Source organism: Phocoena phocoena, chromosome 9 (assembly GCF_963924675.1).
Source record: "Phocoena phocoena chromosome 9, mPhoPho1.1, whole genome shotgun sequence".
NCBI classification, from domain to species: Eukaryota; Metazoa; Chordata; class Mammalia; order Artiodactyla; family Phocoenidae; genus Phocoena; species Phocoena phocoena.
This window is the reverse complement of record NC_089227.1, coordinates 44,320,064-44,337,293: the sequence shown is the minus strand read 5'-3', so window position 1 is coordinate 44,337,293 and position 17,230 is coordinate 44,320,064. Positions and strand designations below refer to the sequence as shown.

Sequence of the window (17,230 nt, the reverse complement as noted above, 5' to 3'; positions counted from 1 at the left end):
GTGAATCACGACGTTTTCCAAGGTTTGATTATAAAGGCCCAACTGGGGGCAGGCGGGTAGAGGTGAATTCTTCAGATTAAAGTCCAAAACTCAGCTGAAAACGCTTAACCCTGTAGCATCCTTAAAAGTCAGAGGTGACAGCATCTTCTGTGTGACGTGAACATCTGCTCAGGCAAAATGAATCTAAGACGCCTGGCTGACTGTGCAGAGAAGGCAGCCATCAGATGGAAGTAGTTTGAATCACTGGCTGATGGAAGCCATGTTCAAATCCATGTCCAGAAATAAAACGTCAAAGCATTCTGTTTCTAAACCCCAAACCTTCTAGGCCCTTCATTAAAATTGCTTGGGAAAATCACTATGAATTAGAAGCAATACAACATCATATAAGACTGAAAGGTTCTCTGTGAAGGAGGGAATGTTTTTAGACCAAGTAACCTTGGTCTGCACTGACATGCTAATAGTTTCCATCAATGCTTAAATGGTTTCAGGAAGCACACACACAATATGTAAGATCAGCGTGACAGAGGAAACTTACAGACCGAGCTTGCAAAAGTGTCTTAGAAAGGAAACAGCTTAATATAATAAAGGGAGTTACTACTTCCTGTATTAGGAAAATAAAAGCAACAGCAACATTCATCTGAATGAAAGCAAAACTACTCAGCAAAACAAATTTCACAGGCAAAAGAAACAGCAATCAGTCCTCATCTAACAACCTAAATTTAATGTTTAACTTTGACAACTGGGTAACGTTTCCTCTAATCTTTATTACTTTTAATTTTCTTAGGCTACTTCCCATTAATTACACGATATGTATATAAAGGTGCCAAATAATTGTTTATAAAAGGAAATAAAAGTGCTCAAAATAGCACGGCATGGTTAAAAGATGCTGAACTCAGTTGGATTTGTGTATATTTGTGATTGTATAATTAGTAGCACATGAGGAATAAAAAGCAGAGGCCATGATGATGTGTATGAGCCACATAATTTATGGACATTTAGCTCACATGTCCTCCCCACCCATGCAGCTATAAATTTATAAAGGCACTGTACAAGGAACACAAATTAATCTAGGACCAGAAGGTACTCTTGAATTCTACTGTAGAACAAAAAAGTTAAACAGTAAAACTACAGAAAAATAAACACAATCTATTCTTTACAATAAGATGGTGGTGCAGTGGTTAAGAATTCGACTCCCAGCCGTAGGGGATGCGGCTTCGATCCCTGGTCAGGGAACTAGATCCTACATGCATGCCACAACTATGAATTCACATGCCACAACTAAGACCCGGCACAACAACAAAAAAAAAGAAGAAGGAAAATTAGTACTGGGAAGGCATCATAGTGTACTAGAAAGAGATGGACTTCGGAAATAGTTCACGTAGTGCTGTGCCCTGGTACAGGGTCTTCACCCCCGGGAGCCTCTCTTTACCCATCAGAACAAAGGAGACAAGTAAACCATCCTTGGGACATTGTGAGGATTAACTGAGATAATGTCTTTGCAGAGTACCAAGCTCATAGTAAGCACGCAAAACGTGCTTTCTTATCAACGACTTTTAAAGATCTAAAAGGAATTAGATGTCTTAAGGGCTCATTTTGTGTTACGTACCGCATTCCATGTTTCATACATCTCTCAAAACCCAGATAAACACTGTCCTTCCGATTTCCTGACATGGACATGGAGATCAGGGGAGGCGAAGTAATTTGCTTAAGGCCATTCAACCATTAACAAGTAGAAGCAATATTTAAATCCAGGTCTTTACAATTCTACAACTAGTTAAGAAACTGTATTGAATAGCCAGGCCAAGAATATTTACTGAATTCCCCTTTCATATGAAGTGCCAAGGAGATGGAGAGGGCTTCATTTCAAATTCTAAAGGAAGGGTCATGGTATTCGAAGACTGACATATAAAAGATGCTTTTCGCCTTTAAGCAAATACTTTGAGGATATGGGGAGGGGGAAGGGTGAGCTGTGACAGGGCGAGAGAGAGGCATGGACATAATATACACTAACAAACGTAAGGTAGATAGCTAGTGGGAAGCAGCCGCATGGCACAGGGATATCAGCTTGATGCTTTGTGACCACCTGGAGGGGTGGGATAGGGAGGGTGGGAGGGAGGGAGACACAAGAGGGAAGAGATATGGGAACATATGTAAAACTGATTCACTTTGTTATAAAGCAGAAACTAACACACCATTGTAAAGCAATTATACCCCAGTAAAGATGTTAAAAATAAATAAAATAGCCAGGACATGGAAAAAAAATACTTTAAAGTGCTATTTTTAATTGAAAATTTATAGCTGTACTTTTTTTTTTTTTTTGCGGTACGCGGGCCTCTCACCGCTGTGGCCTCTCCCGCTGCGGAGCACAGGCTCCGGACGCACAGGCTCAGCGGCCATGGCTCACGGGCCCAGCCGCTCCGCGGCATGCGGGATCCTCCCGGACTGGGGCAAGAACCCGTGTCCCCTGCATCGGCAGGCGGACTCCCAACCACTGCGCCACCAGGGAAGCCCTATAGCTGTACTTTTTAAAGGTGGCGATTCTGCTTTCTCTACCCTCCTGTCTCACAGCCAGAACACCACCTGAAAGAAGTGCCACAAGGCAGAGTGAAAGACGCATAAGCATCCCTGTTTCCAGATCTACCATGTACTGGGCATGTGTCCTTGGGCAAATTACTAGACCTTTCTGAGCTTCAGTTTCCTCATTTGAAACATGGAAACAAGAACAAGCATGCCCACTTCCCCAAGGCTACTTTGAGGATTAACTAAAATATATGCACTTTCTATATGTCAATGCTGAACCTAACGTATTATTCATTATAAGACCCAACCTTGGTACACTAGAGTCACACGCACCATGACAAATTCTTCTAGACATTATTGCACTTCACCCTTAGCAGAACTCCTGGCATAAAGTAACTACGCACACAATGCTAATATTTTTTCCTTTTCCCTCAAGGAAGAGGTGGAAAATAAGAAGAGGTGGTGAGGAGAGAAGCATCTTACTGTTGTGAACAGGGCCTGGGCTACCAGCTGCCCTGAAGAACCAATGTCAGTCATCAAGGATGAATGGATGACCAGCCACGCTTGGGTTTGTCCCCATCCAATCTGAAATACCTCAGATTTCAGTGGTAGCCACGGTCAGTCTCTCTACCGCTCCTCTCCCAGTGACCTGGATGCAGCCCAATTTGCTGTTGGCAATGATCTGGCCTGGAGCAGCTTGGGGAAAAACATCATTCTGCTAAATGCTGTGTAAAGTAAAGACACTGAGAAAAAACTTGAAAGTCTAAAAGGATATTCTGGATGTTCACCATGAGTAATTGCCATGTTGGGACTGGCAACTAAAATTGCATTGCAGGGATATTTACCCAATTTTCATAAAAACTATTATGGCTTTATTTTCAAAGCAAGTAACTACAGAGCCATGTGGCTTGTCGGTAAATGTTCAAGTGATTAACTGAGAAATGGGGTGGGTGGAAGAAGGCTGTGAGGCATACGAATTTGAGAAAAACAAAATTTAGAAAGATGTTTTTTGAACTGTTAGAGCTAAAAGCATTTGAGCCTGTAGAATGATGTTGCATATAACAGTGCTAAGTCCTAGACCCCAGGAGAGAGAGGAGGGAACAGTAGCACATCCATTTCGATGGTTATTTTTGAGCATGCACAGTTAGGTTTTCAAATTCAGGTTTCCTTAGAGTTAAAATCTTGGCACAGACCAAGAGCCACTTGCAAAGCCAAAGCACATTTTTTAGAATTAGCCCTGTTACAGGGGTGGGACACCCTCTTGCTTTTCTGGGGTGCAGGCCGGCCCTGCCCTCTCCTATCCCTGGTGGGAATGACCTAAGCCCAGACCAGGGTCTGCAGGGCAGAAAGGCTGCCAGAGCGTCTGGGGGAGCAAGGGAGGGAGGAGGTTGGGTTTCCCTGGGCAAGGTTAGTGAGACCTCCTATTCCACTGCCATAAAGCCTTGCCTGTGCAAAACTAATAACCTAGGGTGAAAATGGTGCATAAGAAAGTAACTGAAGCTGGGCTCCAGAACCTGACAACCACAACAAACCCTTCTGTATCGATACCGCCAATGGCTGTCTTCTGGATCCACCAACAGAATGTTTAACAAGTCCATCCCTCCCCCACTCCCCCCCGCCCATGGAGCTCCTGGTGCCACCACCAAGGCTGCCACACTCACAACCACCACCACCACCACACGGCTGGGCAGTGACAGAGCTAGACTCAGAGCCAGATCTGGTTGGCTCCAGGGCTTGTACTCCCACATGCTTTGATTTATCCCATAACCAGAGTCAAAAACCGGCTTTCCTCCCCAAGACACTGCAGTGGGGCACATCACAGGACTACACTCTGCTACTGACCACTGCCATTCAATATAGGTCCTCATCTCTTCACAAATACCAGTGCAGAAGGACATGCCTTCCCTTCAACCAGCCCCCAGGGAGCGTGTCCACATCTTCAAAGGGCCCAATGCTCACTTCTCTATAAAGACATCCAACTCAGCGCATGTGCCAGCACGTCAGATAGGGGAGAAAAGGCCACTGGTGCAAACAGAATTTTAGATTTTCCAATGAAAAGCCACTTGACTCCTGAGGGCTATTTTTTTTTTTTTTTCTTAAAAAATTTTTTTTTCCTGATGCCTGTTCTGGATATGTGGAGAAATGTGGAAGTAAGTGACATCCTGAAAGGATGAAGCAAACATGACCACATCTGAAGGCTAGTAATTTAAGACAAGTACTGCTTTCCTATAGACAGCATTTCTTTTAGTTTTCTTCCAAAAAAAAAAAAAAAATGTTTTAAACTCTTAGTCTAAATTACTTTCTCTAAAAAAGCTTTCAAGATAGGGCTAGTCACATTCCATTCCTATCCCCATGACTTGATAATTTCTACCATGTAAAAGACATTCCCGAATGATGTGGGATCAGTATAAAATTAACACACTATTGATAATTCATGCAAAACTATATGTTAGTAGCATTGTAATGAACCAATAAATATTTATTGCTTGAAAATATGAGATTAGGGAATTGCTTCTTTTATGGGAAACCACTCAAAAGATAGTCTTTCAACTTTCAACTTGAGCTGTTACAATTATTAGATTAACCATTTTTTTGTTAACTTTAAATTTCAAGGCTAAATTTTCCATAAAGTTAAAATGCTACAAAAATGTATTTATCATGAAATTAGAACAATGAAGGAATATGTCAATAAATGTAGAATCAATATAGTCAGGCCTGAATAAAAATGTAATAGCTGTTGTCCCATAAAATAGTACCACAAAATATTCCTAAAATGTCAAAATCGTCACTTGGAAAAATTTCAAGTTGTGTGAGGTGAAGACTCAATTCACTTTTATAATAAAAATATTATACAAGAAAGAATTACACATATTTTCTAGAGAAAGGCTCATTAGAAATAAAACGAACTTCTGGGACACGAGTTACATCTCTGTAATTCTGCAGCAAAAGACTCGTCCCTCCAAACAGGATGCACCGAGTGTTTAACACATTAATTATCATCCTTCATCAAGCATAAAACTAACAGTCAGGAAATACAGCTGTAATAGCACAATTATCAACACACTCAGACTACGCCCCGCAGCAAAGAAAGCAAATGGGTTGCTTTTCATTAACAGAGCTTGGCACACCTCCCCAAAGACAATGTTTTCTTTCCAGCCAGCATCCCAAAAGGCATTTAAGGGGCTATTTGCTTAGGTAAATCCAAAGAACAAGTAAACCATGAAAATATTTAATTAAACTTCAAAATATTCATTATTGATATACAGTGCCACTCATATATATACATATGTGTGTACACATATGTATACCTATATGTATTGAAAGATGATTTGATCAAGCCAAAATCTTTTATATAAAAGACTTGGATTTTTAAAACATTATTAGTGCAAGAGGGTTGGTAAGTAAGGTTATAGTCCATGCTTGACTGTGATACATAAGGTATTCATGGTTTTCATTCTCATAGTTTGTGGCATACAATATGATATGCAACGTGCCTCCATCTGTGCAGTAATGGGCTGGGTGATAACAGTGTTCTATGACACGGGTTTGAGTCCATATAAAGAAAGTAATTAGCTACTAGCTTCAGATTCTAATATAACATGTCATCACTGAAAGCCTAGATGAATAGCGTTCTAAAGAGATAATAAAAGCATAGTTTATTTGGTTTACTTCTGGACACTTAACATCCTTAACATTATTATAATCTTATTACACCTTAACAGATGTATTATTACTCCTACCGAATTTATATTACAATTGAACTATAAACTGTTACTTAAACCATAATTTAAGGAAGGCTTGGGGGATGTAAAAGGCAATGGGTAGGGGCTTCCCTGGTGGCGCAGTGGTTGAGAGTCCGCCTGCTGATGCAGGGGACACGGGTTCATGCCCCGGTCTGGGAAGATCCCACATGCCGCGGAGCGGCTGGGCCCGTGGGCCATGGCCGCTGGGCCTGTGCGTCCGGAGCCTGTGCTCCGCAATGGGAGAGGCCACAACAGTGAGAGGCCCGCGTACCGAAAAAAAAAAAAAAAAAAAGGCAGTGGGTAATCATCTGCCCCAAATATTTAGAATTATAACCGAAGCACTGCCATCAAACTTTCACTAAATTCTCTGCCCAGAAAGCCTCTAGCATAATCAGCTTGCTCCTCTATGCAGGAAAAACATCACAGCAAAATTTAAGGAGTCATATTTTCCTCAGCACAGAAGACCAGGGATACACATAGGATTCTTCTATGCTTGTGGCACAACTTCAATTTCATGATTTTATACTGTACTTTATATGCAATTAACTCAAATCTGAACCTCTTTAAAACTGTATCTGAGATAGGCATTATCTCATCTTCCATCTGGCCAACTTGTGTTATGTACGGTTGTCTTTCAAATGACTGATAACCTTTGTATTCATTATAATATAAACTCTGACACACATTTATGCCCTAAAACCTAACACTTGCTGCCTTACCAAAGGTTAATCCATGGGATTCTGCTCAGGCCTGTGTAAGAAATGTGAGTAGTGTGAGTTATAATAATTTTAATCAATCTGCCTTGGTCGGGATAGCTGCTTCCTAAGGCGCCGAAAGCAGCACAGAGAAGGCATGCAGTCCTTACCAACAGCTGTAACATAGCCAGTGTGATAAGGCTGCGGGTTCGCTGTGTGCAGAACATCTGGCTGGACCAAGGACGATGCACAAGAAATAAAAGGTCCGTCCCCTCAAGTTCTTATAGTTCAACTGTTTACACTATGCAGCATGTCAGCAAGCACCAGTGAAAGAGTAAGTGACCAGCTGACAAGGGGATCAGGAAAAACAAGCTCGATGGCCAGGGGATCTGTCTGGGGTCAGGTCAGGTATATAACAAGGTGAGGGGACTGTCTTACGTTCCTCTTGGGACCTCCAATTAAAGGGTCATGGTCTTAAAGTGTTTCTGTCTTAGTACTTTTGTAGATGCAGTGACATTATAAGCATCTCAAAATCAAAGAGGTGTTTTAAGGCAAAAGAAAAAAGAAAAATCTTCTTAATGTTTTGTCAAGCAAAGTGACGAGACCTACTTACAAACTGCCTGAAAAATTAAAAGGAAGGTAATTTCAAGGTGAAGTTTAACTAGTTCTTTCCTGGTCTCTTCCTTTCAGAGATACGACCTGGCAACAAAGCACCCTGTGTTCTGTCACCATTCTGAAAATCCTTTTAGAACCCAAATCACTTCCATATCTCGATATGTATTCACCCTCAGCAACCATTACAGAGCAAAGTGATTCCACCTTCAGTTGTAATACTGAGAACCTGACATTTTGCATGTATTCCTTTTGGGCTGAGAAATCATTGAGTTTAATGTTGCTTCTTCAATTAGAAAATATGACTGCAGTGTTAGGAAAAAATCATATTCTATATTGGATGGTACTCACAGAATAAAATGATATTTGTTAGAAGTAAGGGAAGAAAGGAAAATGCCTTCTTAAGTGAGTATATTTTAAGTTAATAAGTAAAAAGTAATAAAGTGTACTAGACTTGCATAACTTTCTCTTTAGCAACGTCAAACAAGTATTTTAAAGGAGCAGGGCCAATCATTAGGCTCAAGTTCACCAAAATTCATCTCCCAGTAACAAGTACCAAGGTTCAACCTGTGTTTTTGGATGGCTGTGGCTTATTGTTGTATTGAATACTGATGTGGTAAAAAAGACCCTACTAGGGGGCATAATTCTCTCTTTGACATTTAGAGTCTGTTATAATAATGATGCTTGCTTCAACAGACATTGCTGGTGATAGAAACAAATCTTTACTTTTTAAGAGATTTTCTAATGGCCTCTCTAGCTCTCATACCTTTTTTTCTTAATGTAATATTTATTTATTTTAATTTTTTTTACATCTTTATTGGAGTATAATTGCTTTACAATGGTGTGTTAGTTTCTGCTTTATAACAAAGTGAATCAGTTATACGTATACATATGTTGCCATATCTCTTCCCTCTTGTGTCTCCCTCCCTCCCACCCTCCCTATCCCACCCCTCCAGGCAGTCACAAAGCACAGAGCTGATCTCCCTGTGCTATGCAGCCGCTTCCCACTAGCTATCTATTTTACGTTTGGTAGTGTATATATGTCCATGCCTCTCTCTCGCTTTGTCACAGCTTACCCTTCCCCCTCCCCATATCCTCAACTCCATTCTCTAGTAGGTCTGTGTCTTTATTCCTGTCTTACCCCTAGGTTCTTCATGACATTTTTTTTTCTTAAATTCCATATATATGTGTTAGCATATGGTATTTGTCTTTCTCTTTCTGACTTACTTCACTCTGTATGACATACTCTAGGTCTATCCACCTCATTACAAATAGCTCAATTTCGTTTCTTTTTATGGCTGAGTAATATTCCATTGTATATATGTGCCACATCTTCTTTATCCATTCATCCGATGATGGACACTTAGGTTGTTTCCATCTCTGGGCTATTGTAAATAGAGCTGCAATGAACATTTTGGTACATGACTCTTTTTGCATTATGGTTTTCTCAGGGTATATGCCCAGTAGTGGGATTGCTGGGTCATATGATAGTTCTATTTGTAGTTTTTTAAGGAACCTCCGTACTGTTCTTCACAGTGGCTGTATCAATTTACATTCCCACCAACAGTGCAAGAGGGTTCCCTTTTCTCCACACCCGCTCCAGCATTTATTGTTTCTAGATTTTTTGATGATGTCTAGCTCTCATACCTTTAACGTAGTGAATTCATATGGCTGATAACCTTTGAAGCTCTCATGGATGGCTGCCATAGTGTGAGAAGTTTTCTCCCAAAAATGGAGCAGAGTGGTCTGTAAAGAAAGACAGTAAAGCTATTAGCATTTTAAATGCCCGGATCTAATCAGGGGTCCTAGAGAAAGAAGTGTGCCCATCTGTGGCTTTCAAAGTTGTTTTTTAAAAAATATTTATTTATTTATTTATTTGGTCGTGCTGGGTCTTAGGTGCGGCATGCGAACTCTTAGTTGCAGCATGTGGGATCTTGTTCCCTGACCAGGGATCGAACCTGGGCCCCCTGAATTGGGAGCACGGAGCCTTAACCACTGGACTACCAGGGAAGTCCCCCTCAAGGTTTTCTGAAACACGATTTTTACTTATCTCTGCAGCCTTGTTTCCTACTATGCCCCTACTTACACCCTGTATTTCAGCCAAACTTAATGGCTCCCTGTCCCTCTACAGCTCATGCTGCTCCACCACCTGGGACATTCTCCTCTCCATTCTCTTTGTACTTGTCCCATCTGATCCATCCTCCAAAACCCAGGGCTAGTCATTAACCATGGACTTTTGTGATTCCCTCAATTGATTCCATTTCTCCCTCTTCAAGCCTCCATTGGATTTTGTAGATCTCATTTCACTTAGTACACCCTGTTCTGCCCTTGAGGTACAGAAAATATAGTCAGACGTTACGGTCTCTGACTTCCTTTCTAAATTTTAAGTTCCTTGAGGACAGGAAATCTGGTTTTATCCACTGTATATTCTCTACAACATCCAGACTTTGCCTCCCACCCTCAGCTGGTGCTCAATAGTACCGTTGATGGATATGAGTGCCATTCTGAAGGAACTGACAGGCAACGAGGAGACAAAAGCAAGTTCATTAAATTATGGCAACCTGGTGAGGAAGTGACCATGCCGTGAGAATTACAGCAACAATGCTAAGGGAGTTCAGAGGAGGCTTACTGAAGGAGGGGACACTCTGGTACCTCGGAGTGGAATTTGGGAAGGCACAAGTGGAGAGGGAGAGCACACAGGCAGAGGGAACCACCTAAATAAATGCAGGGAAGTGGGGAATTACAGTGTGTATACAGGGAATAGCTAACATTTGGTTTGATTAACTGTAGGATGCTAAAAAAGAGAGATGTGGGAAGTAAATTATGAGACAGGCAATCTGAACTTCATTATGCCCAAACCATACTTTGGGCTCAAACACCATTTTTCTGTTATCTAAACCTTGTAACATTCTTGGTCCGCTGCATCAAACATCACTTGGTTACCTGGTATGTTGCTAGCATATGAGACAAGAGATTGCATCTGCTCGCTCCCAGAAGATCCACTTTTTGACACACATCCATCTTCAACTTGTCAAAGCTTTTTTTGGCAAGGCGAACTTGTGTTTGCACCTAAGAAAGTAAAAGAGAATCTCTGAACCACTCAAACTGTTTGGTTAAAATTTGTCAGTGAGAAAACACCAATAGCAGGATTAACTCTTTCACGTAAGAAAACACCTTTGAAAATTCCAGGCAAGTGAGAAGATGCTACAATATCCATTCTTTACTTCCAAAGGACCTAAACGACAGTACTGTATATCATGATTTTACAGCAGACTTACCATCCTAGTTTTTTTCTCAGTCGAATGGTAGAACTCCTCTCCTCTCAAGGCATTCACAAACTGACCATAGTGGGAAGAAGTCTGGAAACACGCAGGGTGGTAAGGGGATAAATATTTGCCTTACTGTTTTCCTATGGTTCTTTGAAGCTGAATTTCCCATGTACTCCTCACTCTCCTTCCCCTAATGTTAACATCTTACATAACATGATACATTTGTTAAAAATATGAAATTAACACTGATACAATCCTATTAACTAAACAACAGATGTTATTCAGATTTCACCAGCTCTTCCACTAATGTCCTTTCTTTCTGTTCCGAGATCCAATCTAGGAAATTGTGACACAGCCTAAAAAACTATCCTCACTGATAAACTTTCAACTTTTTATTATTGCATATGTACATCAGCAATCCTCCATCCATCCCTAAGCCGTGCAGTAATTCAGGGATGGAGGGAAGGTCAGGAAGATTCAGAAATGTTATTCTACATATTATTTGATAATAATACAGAAAGTTTTAAAATTTAATACAGCTACATTAAAAATAGTGGAATCAAAATTTCCCCTTCCTCTAACCTGAAGCATCACTATATCCTGTTTTAGCCAGGGAAAGGTAGTCACATATTAATTTATCTCAGATAATTCATGCAGTTGTAGTTACCAGGTAGGTAACTGGGGGTTGGGAATAATGCTGACTCATTAACGGTAGCTCTTTCATCACAGGATACCTCGGGTGGGCATCTCCGGGGACTCGAGGACAATGTCTACCTTGATCACCATTATATGATAGGCACCTGGCGACCTGGTACAAAGCAGGTGCTGAATATATATTTGGTGACCGAATCAAGAAAATTTCCAGACCATTTCTAAAGGTAAAGTACCTGAGTACCATTTTAAAGTAGAACTTTTAAAGTAGTCTTAAAAGGGATAGTTTTATTTTTTAATAAAAATAAACATGAAGATTATTTGATTTAAAATATATTAATTTTACCACTAATAATTTATATTCACAGCTTTTAAAATTATACGGTATTATACAGTAACAGTAGCAATTGACACAATTGTTATCATTTGTAACAATTTAATAATCAAAACAATTCAACAATAGATATAATTCAAAATTAATATTATACAATCGATACAAGTGAACAATTAATACAATTCGCTCATCACATGCCAGCTTTATTCTCTGTTAGCCTCTGTTATTGCGCTCTGATGGCTGAGGGTAAGAGGCTTCATCAGGGGAAGTAACTGACAGGCAGGGCTGGCATTCTAGATTAGCCTGCCTGACTCCAAAGCCACGCTCTTCTGCTGCCCCAAACGACTTCCACTACCCATTGCAAAATCAAGAAGCTCCAAATTATGATTCTACCCAGAAGCACAAGGTTTCCTGTAGGCTTCTATGGAATTGGAAAATAATCAGGCAGTACATTTAATATCATATCGACAGAGTTAATACCCTATATGAATAGGGTCTTGTTTCTGTAGCTGTGTAAAGCGTTACCTAAGAATTCCTCTGTATTCGTAGGTCTACAGAGCTTGGAAAACCAGCAAATGAAGCCATCCAGCTCCTCTCAAAGCACACCGTGAGCTTAAATAAATCCCAGAACTCGATCATTCCTCACTGTGGAGTGGAGAGACTCTAGGGAAAGCTACTGGGGTGTGCGGACCATAAAAAGAGTTAGGATGTGTTAAGTATCAGTGATTTTCTGCCCTCCTTTGAGAGGAATAGGGATGATACAAAAGAGAAAACTCAAGTTCCTGAAGGGAGAAGTGGAAGAGTGTGCAGGGCAAGAAGTTTAAGCAGCTGGGAGTTTCACTGCAGGTCCCCACTGGTTCACCAGTTGCTCGAGCCAGGAAGAACTCCTCAACTGGGATCCTGAGAGGCATCTGTCTTTACCTTTTCCTTCTGAAGGGGGAGGAGATAAATACACGTGTGAGCTTTCATGTATGCATTCATTCAACACATGCTTAGTGAGCATTAGTGGCTATTATGTGTCAGGACCAGTGCTTGGCGCTGGGAGGTCTGTAAAGGAATGAGACACATAGCAGGCGGTCAGTAAATACTTAAGAATGAATGCGCAGAGGCACAAGGACCCCCTAGTCTTTTAGAGAAGACAGATAAGTTAGCAACTATATTATAATACAATGGGAAAAGTAAAACAACAGAACTAAGAGTGAAGACAGAGGTAGCACAGACAAGGGAATGATTAATGCTGGGGGTGGCATGGGCAGGGGTGTTGATCAATGGCATTAAAACCCCAAGTACAGGCTTTCTAGTATCCATACCCTTAGCCCTGTAACTTTGTAGTCTCCTCCCACTCTGACACTGGGCTTGGTATGTGACTTGCTTTGGTCAATGGGCCAAATGTGACGAAACTGGAAGCTTGGGGAAAAAAATGCCAGCATGCTTACACTTTCTCCCTCCCTTATCTGAGACTGCCGTGAGAACATGCCCAGGTCAACCTGAGAACGTGCCTGGGCTGGCCAGTTGGAGAGGTCCTGAGGCTTGTGCATGCAAGAGACACGAGGAGGAGAGCCCAGTGGTCCCAGCAGATCAGCCTTTGGCAAGCTGATGCCCACACATGTGAAGGAGGCCAGCCACGGTCAGCAGAGCCTCTCCCCTCCCCACAGCTCACGGGTGAGCCCAGCAGAGACCAGAACTGATGTGCGAACCCACAGACCTGTGAGCAATAAGAAATGCTTATTGTTTTAAGCCACTGAGTGTTACAGTTGCTTATTTCATAGCATTATTGGGGCCATATACATAACTGATATAAACGGTAAGTAAGGGGCAATGAAGGCTTCTGAGATGGCGGGATATCTGAGGTGAGTCTTAAGGCATGAATAGGACTACATAGTAAATACAAGGTAGCCATGAGGCTGGCCTGCTTATGCGGAGGTTCTAGATTTTTCTAATCAAATACAAATTACTTTTCTGTGGGGATGTGAATTTTGCTTTTTCCTTTACATTAACATAATCAGTTACACGTAGATATTCTTTTATCCTAGAAGAAAACTTAATTCTTTTATAGATATTCTTTTATCCTAGAAGAAAACTTAATTCCCTTGCTTATAACACAAAGCTCATGAATTAACATACATTGAAATGTGCCCTAATTTAATTTTGTTTGAATTTTGTAAAGTAATTTTAGAAACCTAGAAGACGAATTCAGCACTTGACCCAGTGAGTTCTGAAAGGCCATATGCTTTGTGTGTCAACAATGATTATTAAAATACTTAGTGCACTGCTGAGTTGCCAAATGTTGAGCCCTTTCCCTGCCAAACAAGGAGGATGTTACACTGTTGGGCATTTTGAATACGGCAAAGTTCATTTAATATTTTGTGCTCCATGTCTGTTCTCTAAAACACATTTCCAGTCTGCAGCCCGAGGACAAAACACCAAGGACACAGGCGAGCATAGGCCACCATCAAGAGTCTAATTTCATATGCTTCCAGATGCACTTAAGTAAAAAATGTTTTGATTATTATTCCTTTCAATCCCAAATAAATTATATTCAATTACAGAAACATCTTGAGAAGCTCCTGTAGTTTTCAAGGTTCTTTAAAAAAATCTTCAAATAAATGTATCTTTTTTTATTTCTTAATTTTACTCCTGTTGCCCCAGCTTTGTTCTCTTATTCTCCAAGCTCTAGGAAATGATCACATATATTTGACCCTCTTTAGCATGGGTCCTGCCTTCCCAAGGCTGCAGAAATTCAATTTACCAGAGAAAGGAGTAATGTCTTGTGTGCCAAAACTACAGGGCACTTCTCTGTACTTACTCGTCATAACCTGAAATTCTACCTCTTAGCCCCAACTTGAATTACATACGATGAAGCCAAAGCTATTCGTACTCAGTACAATCTGGCTTCTCCATTCAGTGGGAAAAGTCTTCATATTACTACACAACCAAATAATTTGAGAGTAGCTTTGCATTTTTTTCCTAGTGTTTTCTTTCCTTTAAAAGTAAAAAAGCCACACCCCCCACCTTACTCTTACTTTTACACTGTCTTCTAGAAGATGGATTTGCCTCTCTCCCTCTATCCATTCACTTAGTAAATATATACTGAGTATCTTCCACGTGCCGATAACAGTGAGCAAAATGGAGGTCTCATGATGACCGTCCAGTGGGCATTTTCATAGCAGTGAGGAAATACCTACAAACTGAGTGAGGTGATCAGAAGGAAAGCCACACAGTTCCATAAGAATGATTTACCAAGAAATCTGAACAAGAGTATGTTCTGGGAGGTGGTGCTCAAGCTCTCTTCTGAAGGACTGAGCATGGTTAATTGTGCAAGGAAGAGAGAGCTCCAGCAGGGGGAGGAGGATGTGCAAAGGCCCTGGGGTAGAGGGCAATAAGACAGGCCCCAGAAAACTAGTGCAGCTGGATTGCTGAGAGCAAACAGAAAGGTGGTGTGAGATGAGGCAAGAGAGGTGGGCTGGGGCATATCTCAGGGCCTTGGAGGTGTGCTCAGGATTTTAGTTTTTATCCTAGAAGCAGTGGAAAAACATTGGAGTCTTTGAAGCAAGGAAGAGATAGAACCCTATTTTCAGTTTGAAAAGATCACTCATTGCAGTGTGTGGATGGATTGGAGGGAGATAAGAATAGATGAGGATAGATCTAGAGTCAAGGGGAGAGATGATGGTAGCTTTAAACTTGGGTAGTGATGCTAGATATGGAAAAAAATGCTCCGACTGGAGAGATATTTAGTAGGTAAAACAGACTGGACCTGGTGAGGGGTTAGATGTTGGGGGTATAGAGGATGACTCCTATGTATCTGACCACCCCAAGCCCAGTATCACTGCCTAATTTTCCTTTTCCACCAGGTGATTCTACTCATGTCAGTTCTTGTAGACACGTCAGGCCACCTCAGGATTCTTGGCTTGCTTTCTCAAACAGTTCTCAATACTCCTCCCTAATTAACTTCTCTGTTCACCCCTACCTATGCATCCTGCATTCAGAGAAAAATTTTAAGATCAGAGAATACACGAATTACTTCTTTTGACTTTTAGGAAGGTGCCACAAGAGAAAGTCTAGCCTATCTGAAGTTACTTGAAAAACAGAAGGTCAGATAATTGGCTTCATTAAAAGAAGATTGTTTTTCTGAGGCCAACATACTAAGACTTCTAGAGGGTCAGATGATCAAACATCTTGCTGAGTCATTTTACTGGACCTGATTTATCCTATACTTATCCACTGATGGCAGGAGCAATTCTGACATTGTATTACATACAGAAGTATGTATAAGTGACTGGGTGTGCACCATGCATGTGTGTGGGCAGCCACATGTAGACTTTAGGAGCTATCTGTTTTTGGTCTTCCCTTAACAAAACCTTCACCCTGCTTTCAAAAATGTTCCTTTTCTTTATTCTAATAATGTGGCTTAAATGGGAGTTGTTGGTATGCTCTTTAATAGACCACCCCTCCACTCCTACTGACTGGCCCAGGGATGAGCACCTTAACCCAAGGTGAGTCAGTCACTAGGCACCATGGATGCCTGATTCAGGGAAAGGCACTTGGTTCAAGCTGGACGAATCAGAGCCCTTCCTCAGGATTTTTTAACTTGGAACTAGAGAAAATAAGTATCAATCCTTTTCTAGGGACTTCCTGCACTAAGGGCAGGAAGTCGTGGCATTTGAATTTCCTGTGGTATGAAGAAAATTGGTCTGAGAGAATAAAGGTGACATATAGAGAAAAGCATAGAAGAGACAGAGTCCTAGTGGCATTCAAATTCCTAGATCCTGCTGCCCTTCCTATGGTCACATGAGATTTCTCCCTTTGCCTCATAATTCAAGTTTCTGCTATGCGGAACCAAGCACTAATACAGGCTGCTCACTTTTGCCTTCTTGGAAATTCATATGAAAGGTTCTATGATAAGGATCCTTTTTTAATTTTGATTATTCCAGGGTTTCTAAAATTTATTTAAACAGAGAACCCTTCCCATATTTCATATGCCACCTATTACATGCAATACATTTTTTAGGGGGGAAATCCCTGTTTTACAGAAGAAGAAATCACTTAGAAACTTAACTGATATAAAAAAAATAGAATCAAACTCAGGTGTGTTTGGTTCTCTAATTGATGCTCTTTACATTAATCCATGGGACACAGGGTAATTGATCTACCATTGACCATATAACTCACAGTGTTCCAAGTCTATGACATGCACAATAGGTGCAGGTACCATTTCAGGAATCGACTATGCTGGACTTATCAATTTAGATGTAGGCATAAGGAGACTCCCAAGCCACATAGCCTGAATAGTACTTCTATCAGAAATCTAAGGCTCTTTAGCTCAGACTCCTCAAAAAAGTGGAAAGAAACCAGCGCACCAAATTCCCTTAGGTGCACGGTGGTCAGTGGATTCCCTGATTTCTAGAG

General features: G+C 41.0%; 1 protein-coding gene across 13 annotated transcripts in view; it reads right to left on the bottom strand.

The window, feature by feature from the left end:
• ICA1 (islet cell autoantigen 1) overlaps positions 1-17,230 on the bottom strand; it is a 144,750-nt gene that overhangs the window by 32,156 nt on the left and 95,364 nt on the right. For 11 of the 13 annotated variants that reach the window (XM_065884210.1, XM_065884205.1, XM_065884203.1 and 8 more), the window contains 2 exons: positions 10,514-10,639; positions 9,218-9,316 (listed from right to left, as the gene is read on the bottom strand). The exons of 1 other annotated variant lie outside the window; for it this stretch is intronic. In XM_065884210.1, coding sequence (XP_065740282.1) covers positions 9,218-9,316; positions 10,514-10,639 — 225 coding nt within the window. The remainder of the gene's footprint in view (positions 1-9,217; positions 9,317-10,513; positions 10,640-17,230) is intronic. One more of the 13 variants, XM_065884216.1, reaches the window with a different exon arrangement.